Below are 17,500 nucleotides of genomic sequence, written 5' to 3' on the forward strand. Positions count from 1 at the left end.
GTGTCAGAAGAGGATGCACATCAGCACCACCACGCAGGACTGCAAAGGTACAAACGGCGTCTCCCCTGGGTTTGAGCTGCAGAGCTGAAACACAGGAGCACGGGAGGACGAGGCTCGGGGAAAGTTCATGTTTGAGCCTCGTGCTGTGCACCGCCAGATTTGTCCTCCTGTGCCGACAGCCTCTAAGAACTGAGGGAAATGTCTGGAGTTTGAAAAGCAGGCGCCTGTCCGTCACGCTGATGAGGAGCTGCTCACGGCGGCTCTGAAGCCTCTGCAGCCGCCCAATTAGACATAAAAACAAACACTCCGAGATTCTCGCTGCTACTCGCAGCGCTGCATGCATGCAGGAAATCTTTCTTCTCACCACAAAGCCAATTTAATGCAAACACGAGGTGTAAAGAGCAAACGGAGCTGGAGCCGCTTCACGATGGAAACGCTCGTGTTAAAACATTTTTGCGCTGTGGGGAAAAATCGTGACAGCGTCTGACTCTTACTGCTTCGGTTCAGAGACGAGAAACGAAAGCGATGAGACGGCCGAGGCCGAGAAGTCCGCAGAGAGACGCGGACGTCCACATTCCTCACGTTCTGTGCCGCCTCCAGTCTCCAGCATCTGTTCTGTGAATAAACACAGCTTCACCTTCTCAGCAGACGCTGGTTAAAGTTTTAAGATGTTTGTCGCACTTACATCAGCCTCACACGGCTAAAATACAAAACGCCAGAGTGCGCACGGGAACACAGAAACACCCGAGCGTGTCGAAGTAGTGCACAGATGAAGCGTCCATCAGCAGGAGCAGCTTTTCTGCTCTGAAGCTCACCTGTGCGCTCACAGACACACACAGCTTTAAAGCTCTGAATGCTTCTGCAGCAGGGAGCGTTACACTTCTCCTGATCATGTGCGTGCTGCAGAAGACTTCTGTCTTTCCTCCATCCATCCATCCGGCTTCGAGCTCTTCTATCCTCCCCCACTGCTGCTGGCTTCCTGTCCCATCCCTCCCTTCACCCTTCCTCCATCCCTTCCCCCATTTTTCCCCTTCTGCCGTCTTCCCTTCATTAAATCGAGGAGTCATTGGATTGTCCCGTCTCTCTCCTCAATTAGCCTAATTAATGGCTTTAACAAAGAAAATGGGCCTGGAAACGCTCATTTTCCACAGAGTCTGGGGAGGAGTGGGGTGGGGGTGTGAAGAGGAGTCCTGACAGGTTTGTGGATTAGAGGAGCAAACGGACGCCATCACAGCGACTTTCACCCATCGAGTTTCTGTGCAGCAACAACCTCCCAGTCACAGCGTCCAACTGATTCTCAGAGCAAGACCCGTGAATCCCAACACGCACACGCACGCACGTGCACGCACACACACACGCACGCACGTTTGTATTTATATCCTTGTGGGGACATCTCATTGACATAATGCTTTCCCAGCCGCTTACCCAAACCATCAAAAATGAACACCTGACCCAGACCGGGTCCCCATGAGCGCTGTCTGTCCCCACAAAGATGGTAATACCTGTACACACACACACACACACACGGAGTGTATCTGACGCTGGATGGCTCTCGGAGAGGGAAAATTGCTAATTGCCTTCCTGCCTAGCGGGGGTGAGGCTTCACCCCGACACACATTCACAGATTGACACTCTCTTAAACACACACACACACACACACAGACACACACACGGTGGTCCTGCTGCTGTCAGTGTCAATTAACTGTGTCCCGCTCTGCACTGATTAATTGCATTAAATAATTCACAGCTGAACTTTAGTGGGAGTCACTAAACACACAGCATAAAGGTGTGTGTGCGTGCGTGTGTGTGTGTGTGTGTGCGTGCGTGTGTGTGTGTGTGTGAGTGTGTGCGTGCGTGTGTGTGTGTGTGAGTGTGTGCGTGCGTGTGTGTGTGTGTGTGAGTGTGTGCGTGTGTGTGTGTGTGAGTGTGTGCGTGCGTGTGTGTGTGTGTGTGAGTGTGTGCGTGCGTGTGTGTGTGTGTGAGTGTGTGCGTGCGTGTGTGTGTGTGTGAGTGTGTGCGTGTGTGTGTGTGACACAGATTATGGATCGACAGTAAATCAGTATAATGCAAATATCTGAGCCGTTTTAAAAATGGCGGTCGCTGTACCCCCCAATTGATTTGATCGCCGCTCATGCCTCCAGATGTTAGACACGTCCTGAATGAGTGCGAGCACGGCTGGAGGAGGAACATTACAAACTGACTCTCTCACTTCTTCTTCGGCTGCTTTAATCGGGTTTCATTTCTCCCCTCGGGAGGACGAAGGGTCGTGTCTTTATCCCCGGACTCTCTGAGAGCAGCTTTGCATGACTCCCAGTCCAAAATAATCCTTCTTTTTCTCACGCTGAGCCTGATCATCTGACTGAAACAAGCTGCTCTAGCTCCTCCCCCTTTAACACAGCTTCCTTCTGATTTCTGTGACATCATCCAGACCCAAGCGTGTAAACAACACACTGAGCTCGCTGTTAGAAGCACAGGAACAGATATCAGAGCAGGACTCGTCTCTCGGTGATCCTGCGTGCGTCCTAATGGCTCCTCCTCTCCTCTACAGAGAACGACAGGCCAAGCCCTCAGGTGTCAGAGGTCATTGACTACAACGTGCCTCTCACCACCACCTACATGAAGCAGATGAAGCTGCAGAGCATCAGCAGCACTAAGGTACGTGACAGTGGTGTGTTTGCGTGCGTGAGAGGAGACGTTACAGAGGAATTCTGGGAGGTCGAGCACCCATCCCTCCGCAGGAACACTCCTCCCGTCTGCACGATCTCACGCCTCATCTCTTCTCCGGCCGTTCTGGTTTTTTCAGGTTACATCACATCCTGTGGCTCTGTCAGCTTCCTGTCTGTCTGCGTCACGCCGTCTCTTCTCTTATTTCCCCTCCGCATGTCGACCTTTACACCTGCCTTTGAAGCTGCTGTAGAAACGGAGACTTTTTCACATGGTTAAACAAACCCCGCCTCTAACTGTAGGTGTGTTGCTGGGTGACCTGGAAGACGTTGAATGGTTAATGGTCACTTTGGTTTGAACGTGTTGGGAACGGAGTTCTGCAGCGGTCCAGACTAATTCCAGTCATTCACCTCCTGATCATATTTCAGCGTAGAGTCGATAATTGGATTCGACTGAATGATGACGTCCACAGTCAGGAAACATAACAGGGCGGAGCTCCATCATCAGCTTCACCCTCAGCTGGTGGGGGCTGCGACTGCTTCATTCCACATTGTTCCAACACCTCTATCAATACCACACACTCGCTGACAGTCATATAGCTCACGTGTGTGTGTGTGTGTGTGTGTTAGATAAGGGGAATCGAGGGCTGAGCCCTTTTCAATTAAGCCGAGCGTCGGGTTAATTAGCTGAGGAGACAGAAACACACATTCAAGTGCTGATTTACTTTGGTATGCCAGTACATCCACACACACGCGCACACACATGCACACACACGCACATGCACACACACGCACACACATGTATGAGGTGCCGTAAGGGACATTATTACTGAAATGCTCTCACACACACACTACTGAAACGCTCTCACACACACACAACTGAAACGCTCTCACACACACAACTGAAACGCTCTCACACACACACACAACTGAAACGCTCTCACACACACACACAACTGAAACGCTCTCACACACACACACAACTGAAACGCTCTCACACACACACAACTGAAACGCTCTCACACACACAACTGAAACGCTCTCACACACACTACTGAAACGCTCTCACACACACAACTGAAACGCTCTCACACACACACACAACTGAAACGCTCTCACACACACACACAACTGAAACGCTCTCACACACACTACTGAAACGCTCTCACACACACACACAACTGAAACGCTCTCACACACACTACTGAAATGCTCTCACACACACACACAACTGAAACGCTCTCACACACACTACTGAAACGCTCTCACACACACAACTGAAACGCTCTCACACACACACACAACTGAAACGCTCTCACACACACTACTGAAACGCTCTCACACACACAACTGAAACGCTCTCACACACACACACAACTGAAACGCTCTCACACACACAACTGAAACGCTCTCACACACACTACTGAAACGCTCTCACACACACTACTGAAACGCTCTCACACACACAACTGAAACGCTCTCACACACACACACAACTGAAACGCTCTCACACACACAACTGAAACGCTCTCACACACACTACTGAAACGCTCTCACACACACACAACTGAAACGCTCTCACACACACACTACTGAAACGCTCTCTCACACACACTACTGAAACGCTCTCACACACACACAACTGAAACGCTCTCACACACACACACAACTGAAACGCTCTCACACACACACACAACTGAAACGCTCTCACACACACTACTGAAACGCTCTCTCACACACACAACTGAAACGCTCTCACACACACTACTGAAACGCTCTCACACACACAACTGAAACGCTCTCACACACACAACTGAAACGCTCTCACACACACACACAACTGAAACGCTCTCACACACACAACTGAAACGCTCTCACACACACTACTGAAACGCTCTCACACACACACAACTGAAACGCTCTCACACACACACTACTGAAACGCTCTCTCACACACACTACTGAAACGCTCTCACACACACACAACTGAAACGCTCTCACACACACACAACTGAAACGCTCTCACACACACACAACTGAAACGCTCTCACACACACAACTGAAACGCTCTCACACACACACAACTGAAACGCTCTCACACACACACTACTGAAACGCTCTCTCACACACACTACTGAAACGCTCTCTCACACACACTACTGAAACGCTCTCACACACACTACTGAAACGCTCTCACACACACAACTGAAACGCTCTCACACACACTACTGAAATTTTAGCTCACACACACACTACTGAAACGCTCTCACACACACACACAACTGAAACGCTCTCACACACACACACAACTGAAACGCTCTCACACACACACAACTGAAACGCTCTCACACACACACACAACTGAAACGCTCTCACACACACAACTGAAACGCTCTCACACACACTACTGAAACGCTCTCACACACACTACTGAAACGCTCTCACACACACACAACTGAAACGCTCTCACACACACTACTGAAACGCTCTCACACACACTACTCAAACGCTCTCACACACACAACTGAAACGCTCTCACACACACACAACTGAAATGCTCTCACACACACTACTGAAACGCTCTCACACACACCACTGAAATTTTAGCTCTCACACACACACAACTGAAACGCTCTCACACACACAACTGAAATTTTAGCTCTCACACACACACAACTGAAATGCTCTCACACACACACAACTGAAACGCTCTCACACACACAACTGAAATTTTAGCTCTCACACACACACAACTGAAACGCTCTCACACACACAACTGAAATTTTAGCTCTCACACACACACAACTGAAATGCTCTCACACACACACAACTGAAACGCTCTCACACACACACAACTGAAACGCTCTCACACACACAACTGAAATGCTCTCACACACACAACTGAAACGCTCTCACACACACTACTGAAACGCTCTCACACACACTACTGAAACGCTCTCACACACACCACTGAAATTTTAGCTCTCACACACACACAACTGAAACGCTCTCACACACACAACTGAAATTTTAGCTCTCACACACACACAACTGAAATGCTCTCACACACACACAACTGAAACGCTCTCACACACACACAACTGAAACGCTCTCACACACACAACTGAAATGCTCTCACACACACAACTGAAACGCTCTCACACACACAACTGAAACGCTCTCACACACACCACTGAAATTTTAGCTCTCACACACACAACTGAAACGCTCTCACACACACCACTGAAATTTTAGCTCTCACACACACTACTGAAACGCTCTCACACACACACAACTGAAACGCTCTCACACACACTACTGAAACGCTCTCACACACACTACTCAAACGCTCTCACACACACAACTGAAACGCTCTCACACACACTACTGAAACGCTCTCACACACACAACTGAAACGCTCTCACACACACAACTGAAACGCTCTCACACACACTACTCAAACGCTCTCACACACACAACTGAAACGCTCTCACACACACTACTGAAACGCTCTCACACACACTACTCAAACGCTCTCACACACACAACTGAAACGCTCTCACACACACTACTGAAACGCTCTCACACACACTACTGAAACGCTCTCACACACACAACTGAAACGCTCTCACACACACAACTGAAACGCTCTCACACACACAACTGAAACGCTCTCACACACACAACTGAAACGCTCTCACACACACTACTGAAACGCTCTCACACACACAACTGAAACGCTCTCACACACACAACTGAAACGCTCTCACACACACTACTGAAACGCTCTCACACACACACAACTGAAATGCTCTCACACACACTACTGAAACGCTCTCACACACACCACTGAAATTTTAGCTCTCACACACACAACTGAAACGCTCTCACACACACAACTGAAACGCTCTCACACACACAACTGAAATGCTCTCACACACACAACTGAAACGCTCTCACACACACAACTGAAACGCTCTCACACACACCACTGAAATTTTAGCTCTCACACACACAACTGAAACGCTCTCACACACACAACTGAAACGCTCTCACACACACCACTGAAATTTTAGCTCTCACACACACAACTGAAACGCTCTCACACACACCACTGAAATTTTAGCTCTCACACACACAACTGAAACGCTCTCACACACACAACTGAAATGCTCTCACACACACAACTGAAACGCTCTCACACACACAACTGAAACGCTCTCACACACACCACTGAAATTTTAGCTCTCACACACACAACTGAAACGCTCTCACACACACAACTGAAACGCTCTCACACACACAACTGAAACGCTCTCACACACACCACTGAAATTTTAGCTCTCACACACACAACTGAAACGCTCTCACACACACAACTGAAACGCTCTCACACACACACAACTGAAACGCTCTCACACACACAACTGAAACGCTCTCACACACACACACTACTGAAATGCTCTCACACACACAACTGAAACGCTCTCACACACACACACAACTGAAACGCTCTCACACACACAACTGAAACGCTCTCACACACACAACTGAAACGCTCTCACACACACACTACTGAAACGCTCTCACACACACACACCTGAAATGCTCTCACACACACACAACTGAAACGCTCTCACACACACACACCTGAAATGCTCTCTCACACACACAACTGAAACGCTCTCACACACACTACTGAAACGCTCTCACACACACAACTGAAACGCTCTCACACACACTACTGAAACGCTCTCACACACACACACTACTGAAATTTTAGCTCTCACACACACACAACTGAAATGCTCTCACACACACAACTGAAACGCTCTCACACACACTACTGAAACGCTCTCACACACACTACTGAAACGCTCTCACACACACACAACTGAAATGCTCTCACACACACACAACTGAAATGCTCTCACACACACACAACTGAAATGCTCTCACACACACACTACTGAAATTTTAGCTCTCACACACACACAACTGAAATGCTCTCACACACACACAACTGAAATGCTCTCACACACACACAACTGAAATGCTCTCACACACACACTACTGAAATTTTAGCTCTCACACACACACAACTGAAATGCTCTCACACACACACAACTGAAATTTTAGCTCTCACACACACACTACTGAAATTTTAGCTCTCACACACACAACTGAAACGCTCTCACACACACTACTGAAACGCTCTCACACACACAACTGAAACGCTCTCACACACACTACTGAAACGCTCTCACACACACAACTGAAACGCTCTCACACACACACTACTGAAATTTTAGCTCTCACACACACTACTGAAACGCTCTCACACACACAACTGAAACGCTCTCACACACACACAACTGAAATGCTCTCACACACACAACTGAAACGCTCTCACACACACACTACTGAAATTTTAGCTCTCACACACACACAACTGAAACGCTCTCACACACACAACTGAAACGCTCTCACACACACTACTGAAACGCTCTCACACACACAACTGAAATGCTCTCACACACACACAACTGAAATGCTCTCACACACACTACTGAAACGCTCTCACACACACAACTGAAATGCTCTCACACACACAACTGAAACGCTCTCACACACACACTACTGAAATTTTAGCTCTCACACACACTACTGAAACGCTCTCACACACACTACTGAAACGCTCTCACACACACTACTGAAACGCTCTCACACACACTACTGAAACGCTCTCACACACACACAACTGAAATGCTCTCACACACACAACTGAAACGCTCTCACACACACACAACTGAAATGCTCTCACACACACAACTGAAACGCTCTCACACACACACAACTGAAACGCTCTCACACACACAACTGAAACGCTCTCACACACACACAACTGAAATGCTCTCACACACACACAACTGAAACGCTCTCACACACACAACTGAAACGCTCTCACACACACACAACTGAAATGCTCTCACACACACAACTGAAACGCTCTCACACACACTACTGAAATGCTCTCACACACACAACTGAAACGCTCTCACACACACACTACTGAAATTTTAGCTCTCACACACACACTACTGAAACGCTCTCACACACACTACTGAAACGCTCTCACACACACCACTGAAACCAGAGGCATTTCTGCTGAACAGGAAGTTGTTTCCTGACAAGGAAACTGATGGAAAAAGTGGTATATTTCAAAACACTACAAGGATTTCTACTCAGCAACCTGCTAGTACAGCAGTCCCCAACCTTTTTTGCGCCACGTAAACGATATAAAAATAAAAAAACGATAAATACCATGAAAACCATAAATAGAAATGTGTTCGAATTTTTGTGGAGGAATAAAACCCATTACATAGAAAGATCTCAGCTTGTGAAGGGAGACAATAAAGGTGGTATCAAAACTCCAGAATTGGAATTTATGGTTGGCACCCTTAGAATTAAATGGTTAAAATCTTGTCTGTCACAGCCAGACTCTACTTAGCTCCACATCCCATGATTCTTGTTTAATAAAATAGTATACAGGATTAGACTTTATTTTGAAATGTGATTTTGCGGAAAATAAAATCCCCATAAAGATATCAAACTTTCCAAAACAGACGTTGCATTTTTGGGAAAATGAGATTTACCCACAACTTCTCCCCATAATTCAACCTTATGGAATAATAGGGTAATAACACTTAATCAAAAATCAATTTTCAAGAGTGACTGGTTTGAACAAAAATATATTCATAACAGATTTGTTGGATGATAACGGTGTCATTCTAAGTTACACAGACTTTTCAGAAAAATATTGTCTAAACTGTTCTCAAAGAGAATATAACAAATTTTGTGAACTGGTCCCACTGCCTCTGCTTCATTTGATTAAAATTTTTATGATATACAATAATTTCTCATCAGTGCTCCCAAATTTATTGCTAGGGCAATGTCAGCTGTTTGATAAAAATGCAATAAGAAATTTGTTAGTAGTTTCTTCAAAGACAAAATATTTCATAGTTACAACAGAATGGTGACATGGCATGGTTCTAATTTAGTTATTTCATATACACTGGATAAAGCATACTAAAAATTTATGAAATAGCCTATTCTACCTAAAGTTAAAGAAACACACTTTAAACAAAACTAATACTGTGGCAGAATTTCTAAAAAAAGAGATTTGGCTTTGAGGTGGATCAGTGTTCTTTTTGTACTGATGAAAATGAAACCCTAGAACATCTTTTTTTTCTATGCCCTATCACACAATGTATTTGGTGCAACTTAAAAAATTCGATTTCCCTAAATATTAATTTTAAATTTTGTGAGGTTTCACCAGAGATTCTGGCATTTCGGGCAAAATAAATTTATATTAAAAAATCGATTCAGGATTTTAATGAATCGATTTCACGTTATCCAAAGCCAGAATCGATTTTAATCAATAAATCGATTATAAAAACCCACCCCTAACTAACAGGTTGCTGAGTAGACATCTGTGTAGTGGTTTGTTTGAAATCTAACACTTTTTCCTTCAGTTTCCTTGTCAAGAATGAACTTCCTGTTCAACTGAAATGTCTTGGTTTTTCAGTAGTGTGTGTGAGAGCTAAAATTTCAGTTGTGTGTGTGTGAGAGCTAAAATTTTAGTTGTGTGTGTGTGTGTGAGAGCTAAAATTTTAGTTGTGTGTGTGTGTGAGAGCGTTTCAGTTGTGTGTGTGTGAGAGCGTTTCAGTTGTGTGTGTGTGAGAGCGTTTCAGTGGTGTGTGTGAGAGCGTTTCAGTGGTGTGTGTGAGAGCGTTTCAGTGGTGTGTGTGAGAGCGTTTCAGTGGTGTGTGTGAGAGCGTTTCAGTAGTGTGTGTGAGAGCGTTTCAGTAGTGTGTGTGAGAGCGTTTCAGTAATAATGTCCATTACGGCACCTCATCCACATGCGCACGCACACACACACACTCCCGCTTCGCTCTGGTCTGCCGGTGATGTCCGAGCCATTTCATTGGTTCGTGGCGTCTCATTATCGAGCTCGTGCAAACACGTTTGTTGCCTTGGTTACGCTCAGCATCGTTTTTAGCTGAATTTTTTAAAAACCTTTCTGATGTTTTCCTTTTACAAACCTTTGACCTTTGACCTCTGCTGCACTCTGCCATGTGACGGCGGCCTCGTTGGTTTTGTGGGGAGTCGCTGTGAGTTTGACCCTCAGACGGCGGCTAATTATTGGTCCGTGCTTCAGAGGTTTGGGAGCAAAGTAAGAAATGTAAATGCTTCAGCGTGAACAGGCGCGCATCGATCTGCAGCCGTGCATCGCCCTGTGATCAATAAAAACACGCCGCTTCTGTTTTGCGCCTCCGGCCGTTCGAGTTCGATGTGATCTGGGTCCGCGATCAATATCAGATCCGATATCTGAAGCTGTTTGCCGATAATCAGCGTCTGTGCCTGCGTGTCGGTCATGGAGACGATTTTTAATGAGCTCTCAGGCTTCCACAGCGTGTGCAGCATTTCCTGTTGGCTTCGTGTGAGCAGATATAATCCGACTAAAAGCCCGCCCTGACAGGGCAGTGTGCAGCGTTTCACCGATGGAGGGGACCGCTGTGTGGATGCTGAACGTAGCTGTTGGCCGCAGCTCCTTTTGGACATATTTTCCAAAGCGATCACGTGACTGGGAAAAACTGGAGAATTTGCAGCGATTGCACTGAATTTTTGGGGGATTCAGAAAGCTGGAGGCGCAACACCGTCAGCCTCAGAGCGACCTGTGACGTCACAGCCAGTCTCGATGCGGCTCGTAGCGCCTGGTTCCCAGCTGCTCGTGTTCCCGTGTCATTCTGCAGGTAACTCGCCGTCCTGCAGCTTCGCGTCTCCGGTCAGTTTTAAACCCATGATTGGGAGGAGTTAATGTGAACAACAGATTGCAGGTGATTGCCAGACTGTCTCCGTGGTAGCGCCAACTTATCGCTGAAGTCTCTGTGACGACATCAGCTGACCGGTGCTCAAAGGCGGTGCGCTTCCTGCACGCAGAGCTGCACGCACGTTTCTCTTTGTGTCAGTGTAGACGTGAAGCCAGCAACGCATCAGGTTTACCGAGAGATCAGGTGTCGCCCCCTGCTGGTGTAAAGCTGCACTAACCTCTGCACACATTCAAATCCACTTCCTGTTATTTTCACTTATATGCCAATAAAATAATATCAGCTGTTAAAGGTGTTATAATGCTGCTGAGCGCAAACATCCACACAACCTCAGAGCGACAGCGACGCAGAAAGAGTTAAGTTTTAACAGACAGTGTGTGTGTGTGTGTGTGTGTGTGTGTGTGTGTGTGTGTGTGTGTGGCAGGATGAGACTGTGATTATAGTGTTGGGCCCAGAGGAACAGAAGTACAGACAGGAATAGAGGAGCAATGAGTCACTCACCTATAGAAATAACATAGGACAGGAGGGAGCATCAGGTTCACACTGTGTGTGTGTGCGTTTGTGTGTGTGTGTGTGTGTGAACAGCTGAATAGCATTCTTATATAAAAATAGAAGAAGAAGGTCGCAGTCTTTTGTTGGGCTCGTTCTTATGAGTGTGAGTGAGAGAGGGTGAGGGAAGATGGGTGAGGAGGGAAGGGGGGCATTTGTAGTTTTACCCCAGAGACGAAAGAAGAAGACGGAGGAGGAGGAGGAGGAGGATGGACTGCATATTTGAGATGTGTGAATCCTCCAGCAGCTCCATTAGCACTCATCCCAAGCCTCCGTTCATCTGCCCAGCCCTTTATCTTTCCTCCATCCACCCCCCCATCCCAATTCAATAAGAGGAGGAAATTACCCAGGATGCTTCCTGGCGGGAGGGGGGGAGGTGCGGGGGGTGACTGCACACAATGTAGAAATGGGTGAGGAGGAGGATGGAGGGATGGCAGGGCGGTGGCTCTGGAGGTGGAAATAAAAATGAGAAAATTTGTAGATGGTAGGATGGAGGAGGGGTGGAGAGGAGGAGGTTGGAGGGGGAGGAAAGAATTAAAAAGGAGAATGAGGTACTTCATTATCATTTATGGTCTCCCCCTTTCCCCGTCTTCACCCATTATTTCAGCTGCCTCAGGAGGAAAGACATTTCATTAGTTTTGGGAGGAGGGGTGTGTGTGTGTGTGTGTGCGTGTGCGTGTGTGCGTGTGTGTGTGCGTGTGCGTGTGCGTGTGTGCGTGTGTGTGCGTGTGTGCGTGCGTGTGTGCGTGTGTGCGTGTGTGCGTGTGCGTGTGTGCGTGCGTGTGTGCGTGCGTGTGTGTGTGCGTGTGTGCGTGTGTGTGCGCGTGTGTGCATGCGTGTGTGTGTGTGCGTGTGTGCGTGTGTGTATGTGTGCGTGCGTGTGTGCATGCGTGTGTGTGTGCGTGTGTGTCTGTGTGTGTGTGTGCATGTGTGTGTGTGCGTGTGTGTCTGTGTGCGTGTGTGCATGTGCATGTGTGTGTGTGCGTGTGTGTCTGTGTGCGTGTGTGCATGTGCATGTGTGTGCGTGTGTGTCTGTGTGCGTGTGTGCATGTGTGTGTGTGCGTGTGTGTCTGTGTGCATGTGTGTGTGTGTGTGTGTGTGTGCGTGTGTGTCTGTGTGCGTGTGTGCATGTGTGTGTGTGTGCGTGTGCGTGTGTGTCTGTGTGTGGGTGGAGGGGAGGTTGGGGGTTGGTCTTTCATAATTGTAAAGCACAGAAGGAAAAATCGAGAGCTGCTGGTTAGAAACTGACCAGAAATGATTTTATCCAGTCGTGTCGCATAAATGTGTAACGCAGGTGAGATATCAGCCGCTGCGCCATCCCTGAGGCCCCGCCCCCCTATGACAGGTGTAACGAAGCAACATCAGGCCGTTCGTGTCATCCGGCCTGGAGAGGACGAGGACTGAAGCCATTGTTTCATTGTTGTTCTTAGTAACGGTGTTATTACAGTGATCGAGCGTAGAGTCTGAGATGCTGTGTGCACGTTTGTAAGGGCGGGTCTAATGATGAACACCGCCGCTGTGTGCTGACCAGGCTCAGGCGCTCGCCGTCTGCCGTCGCAACAGTTTGTTCAGTCGGTCATTTTTCAGCTTATTTCATAGAAAAAATGATGTTTAATCATAAATGGATGTATTTGATATTTCACACCCCGTCATGCAGTTTGTCTCTGTTTGTAGTTTCACCTCAACATCTGTACAGGAACTCATCTGGTTAAGGTATTAGGGGCGTGGCCTCTGTGACTGACAGGTGGCTGTAGCTGCTAGGCTAACCTGGACGTCTGCACCATGTTTGTGCTGTTGGAGCCTTTTTAATGACATCATGTGACCCATAACACGGCTGCTGTGAGGTTACCGTGCTAACAGAGCAAACAAGAAGGCGGAGCTCCAAGTTTGGTGCACAGTGAGAGTCTAGGATTTTGATTGGACGTTGTTGAGCACTAATGAGCAGGTATCTGTGTAATTATATGGTACCAGCGCTCCACCCTGTCGTTACCAATATAGTCACAAAAATACCGTCAAACCAGTGGCTACATCCGTCTTTTATGTACAGTCTATAACGTGGCGAGTGATTAACGTCGTTCGTTTGAGAAGTTCTCCGTTATGAAACAGCAAAACCTGCAGAGCTGAGGTATTAATATTCACCAACATGTACAAACACAGAATAGACTCAGCCAGAGAGAAAACACATAAATATGAAACTATGACATTAAACTGTGAATAACAGCAAAAATGAAAAACAGGATAAATTCTTTCCAGGAGGCTTAAACAAAAAGCTGAACAACCTAAATAACTCAGCGAGAGTCTGAGTGTTCATCCACGGCGTGTTTCCTGTCTCACCGCCCAGCTGCTTTCAGAGCGAGCTTCTCGCTGTTGCTGGTTTCACGCTGATCCAAAGGTCATGTGTGAAGTGCTGCTCAGCCTCTTCCTCGCGGCTCCCCTGACCTCCATCGCGCCTTATCCTCTCACCATCTGCCCCGCTCTCTGGTGTATACTGTCCACTAAAGTACGATCGCCATGGAAACATGCAAGAAAAAGTCCCCCCGGCGCTCTGTAAGTGCACAGCGCAATCATATATATCCTTATATTTATTTATATATTTATATAAGAGCAGCAACGCTTTCCTCACAAACCGTTTCCAGGCTCTGCGAAGCAGCTCCGACACTCCGACAGTGAACCTGGCAATAAATGTACGGAGGGCTGAAGCTGCCCCCCCCCCCAAATAATAAAATAAAGTGTGTAAGATTCAGTTTGACCTAAATTAATGTAATTAATAGAAACATCAAAGTTGTGTTCATTACATTTATGTATGCTAACATTTATCTTTGCATTGTTTTCCTTTTTTAACGCCCTAAGATTTAAAAATGTCAGAATTATTTTATAAATGTTCATTTTTCACTGAGTTCAGTCTGTCCTTTGTTTTCCTCCTGACCGACCAAAGGAGCAGCCTGTGATTTAAAAAATAAGACTGAGGGCAGCAGGAGCGCTCCTACTAATATTACATCTATATATTTATATTAAAAAAATTAAACAAAGTGAATACATGTAGAGCTGAAGCCTCAGTGTCCTGTCAGTGTGGATCACGCTGCAGTTCCAGCCTCTGCCTGTAGGTGGCAGGATTGTCTCACAGTGGCTGTCACAGCTGATTTGTGAGTGTGCACAGTGTTGGTGTGTGTGTGTTTCAGAGTAAAGGTCAGTGTGCCACAGAGATGAAGCTTCCTGCTTTGTGTTTGTTCAGAAATATGAAGATTATTATTAAAACTGCCTCCGAGCAGCTGGAGAGTAACTTGAACATGTTCCACTGTGTCCACTGAACACGCTGATTTCATGTCTGTTGTCATGTTTTTGGCTGTTCTGAAGAACCTTTAAGCTCCATAAATGGCTTGTATCCAGTTAACAGTGTTTTTAATTATTTATTATTATTGTTTAAATTTTAAAAACCTGTTTCTTCCTGCTGCTCATTTTTGGTTATTGCGAAGTAGAGGAGACGATTCTGGCAGCAGAGGAGCCGTGGGTGACCAAACCTGCATAAAGCAATAATTAAAAAATAAAAATATTAAAAATATATATATATATATATATATATATATATATATATATATACACGCACGCACGCACGCACACACACACACACACACACACACACACACACACACACACACGGAGGTTCGCCTCCGTGTAGTCACCTTAATTCGCGTCTGCGTGTCAGTGAGTTTAGTTTGTCACTGTTGGGCCTCCGTACTGGACCACAGAAACTGCGTGTCTTCTGCTCCACGCAGCATTTCTTTATTTCACGGACATTAACGTGAATATTTTAGTCTTTCCTCAGCCTGACACAGATGTGTCCTCATGTTAGAGATTACGTTTTGCCCTGAACGGTCTGAGGCTGTGGAGGAGTCCGCAGACCTCCTCCTGACCTCCGGCCTCCTGCTCAGAGTCCCGGTGCCGGTTCTGGATCGTCGGCGGGGAGAAAAACAAAGGGTGGACGGAGAGAGGAGCGGACGGATCTCCATTGTTAGGACGGATTTGGTCTCTCTCCCTCGCTCTCTGCTGTGACGTAACCGCGCGTGGCCCCGCCCACTCCGCTTGCCTCGGTGAGTCTTGAGGATCCCGCTGTGCGCTCTCACTCCTCCCGGTGCAGTAGTGCATGTGACAGTGCTGCAGGCGGAGGAAGAACCGGAGACAGAAGCCCGAGAGCCGGCGGAGGAGGACGTTCCCGGGGCGCAGGAGAGAAGGTGAGCGGGCTGCAGGTGTTTGTTTACGAGCCGCGGATTACTCCGGTCCCGGTTAGCGGTCTGAACCCGGGATGCTCCCCGGGACTGCGCGGAGCGTCCTGCGGCAGGAGGGGAGGGGGGGTCGGTGATATTCCCGGTGCCACGCACGTGCAGCCGGTGACCGCGCACACGCTCCCGTGCGCGTGTGTTTACGTCTGTGCGTGCGTGCGGGTTGAGCGGAATGACCGAGCACCCGCACACGGTGACTAACGGTGAGTGACGCGTGTCAGCGGAGCGTCGATGTGTCGATCACGCGTGAATGAAAGCCTCAGAATCCTCGTGAGCTCGGACTCTCATGTTCACCTGCTTTGCTACAAAACGTTGAAATAAATGAATTATCTGATCGATCGATCGATGACAGTGAGCACTGACCGGGCTTCAGTCTGCTGGCTTCCATGATGACGGGCAGGTTTGAGGTTGTGGGACGGTCTCCTGGCGTGTCACGTGGTATAACCTTTACCTTACAGCAGGGGCGAGTCCACAGGGGCTAAGCCCCCCCCCCCCCCCCCACAGAGGTGCTGGTGTTTATGATCGGGTTGTATTTGAGCCTGCAGGTGTTTCACAGCTCGCTGAGCTCGGCGTCCTGCTCTGTGGTCGTTTATGAGTGCAGAGAAATCTTAAACAGCTCAACTTGTCACATGATGGCCGTCGACCCTCTGCTGACGAACACGATGCGAGGGCGTGGGTTTGAAGGAGTGGCGAGGCAGTAAATTTTCATCTTATCTAACACAGCCGCACAACAGTTAGCTGATAGCAGGGCTGTGATTGGCTGGTTTTAAATCATGGAGGCGTTCCTGCGCTATGCTTTGACCGTGCTGATCCTCGTCACGCACACAGTTTGATGTTGCTGTGCAAATATTTCACTGATGTTTTATAATAGCTTGAAAGCATCCGAGCGCACAGGTGAAACATGCACCTGCACAGCTCTAACCAATCACATGGCTGCATGGAAACTGCGTTCAAACACGTGTGGTTAACATCTTATTAGCGGCGGTGACATCACTGCTGTCCTCACAGCAGAAGGACAGTCCAAAATATTCTGTCCCTTGACGACATGCTTCTTCTTCTTCCTGGTCAGAGTTCCTTCCCACTGTTGCCACGCGCTCGCTCACAGGCGCTCGCCTTTCTC

At 47.6% G+C, this 17,500-nt stretch overlaps 1 protein-coding gene across 2 annotated transcripts in view; it reads left to right on the top strand.

Annotated features, from left to right (window-relative positions):
* LOC101475413 (nucleolar protein 4-like) overlaps positions 1–17,500 on the top strand; it is a 111,088-nt gene that overhangs the window by 24,927 nt on the left and 68,661 nt on the right. The window contains exons 3-4 of one of the 2 annotated variants that reach the window (XM_076877932.1): positions 1–47; positions 2,549–2,655. The exon at positions 1–47 is cut by the window's left edge and continues 65 nt beyond it. In XM_076877932.1, coding sequence (XP_076734047.1) covers positions 1–47; positions 2,549–2,655 — 154 coding nt within the window. Of the gene's footprint in view, positions 48–2,548; positions 2,656–15,838; positions 16,333–17,500 lie in introns of those variants that run through there. The other variant, XM_024806359.2, reaches the window with a different exon arrangement.

Source organism: Maylandia zebra, linkage group LG20 (genome assembly GCF_041146795.1).
Source record: "Maylandia zebra isolate NMK-2024a linkage group LG20, Mzebra_GT3a, whole genome shotgun sequence".
Classification (NCBI taxonomy): Eukaryota; Metazoa; Chordata; class Actinopteri; order Cichliformes; family Cichlidae; genus Maylandia; species Maylandia zebra.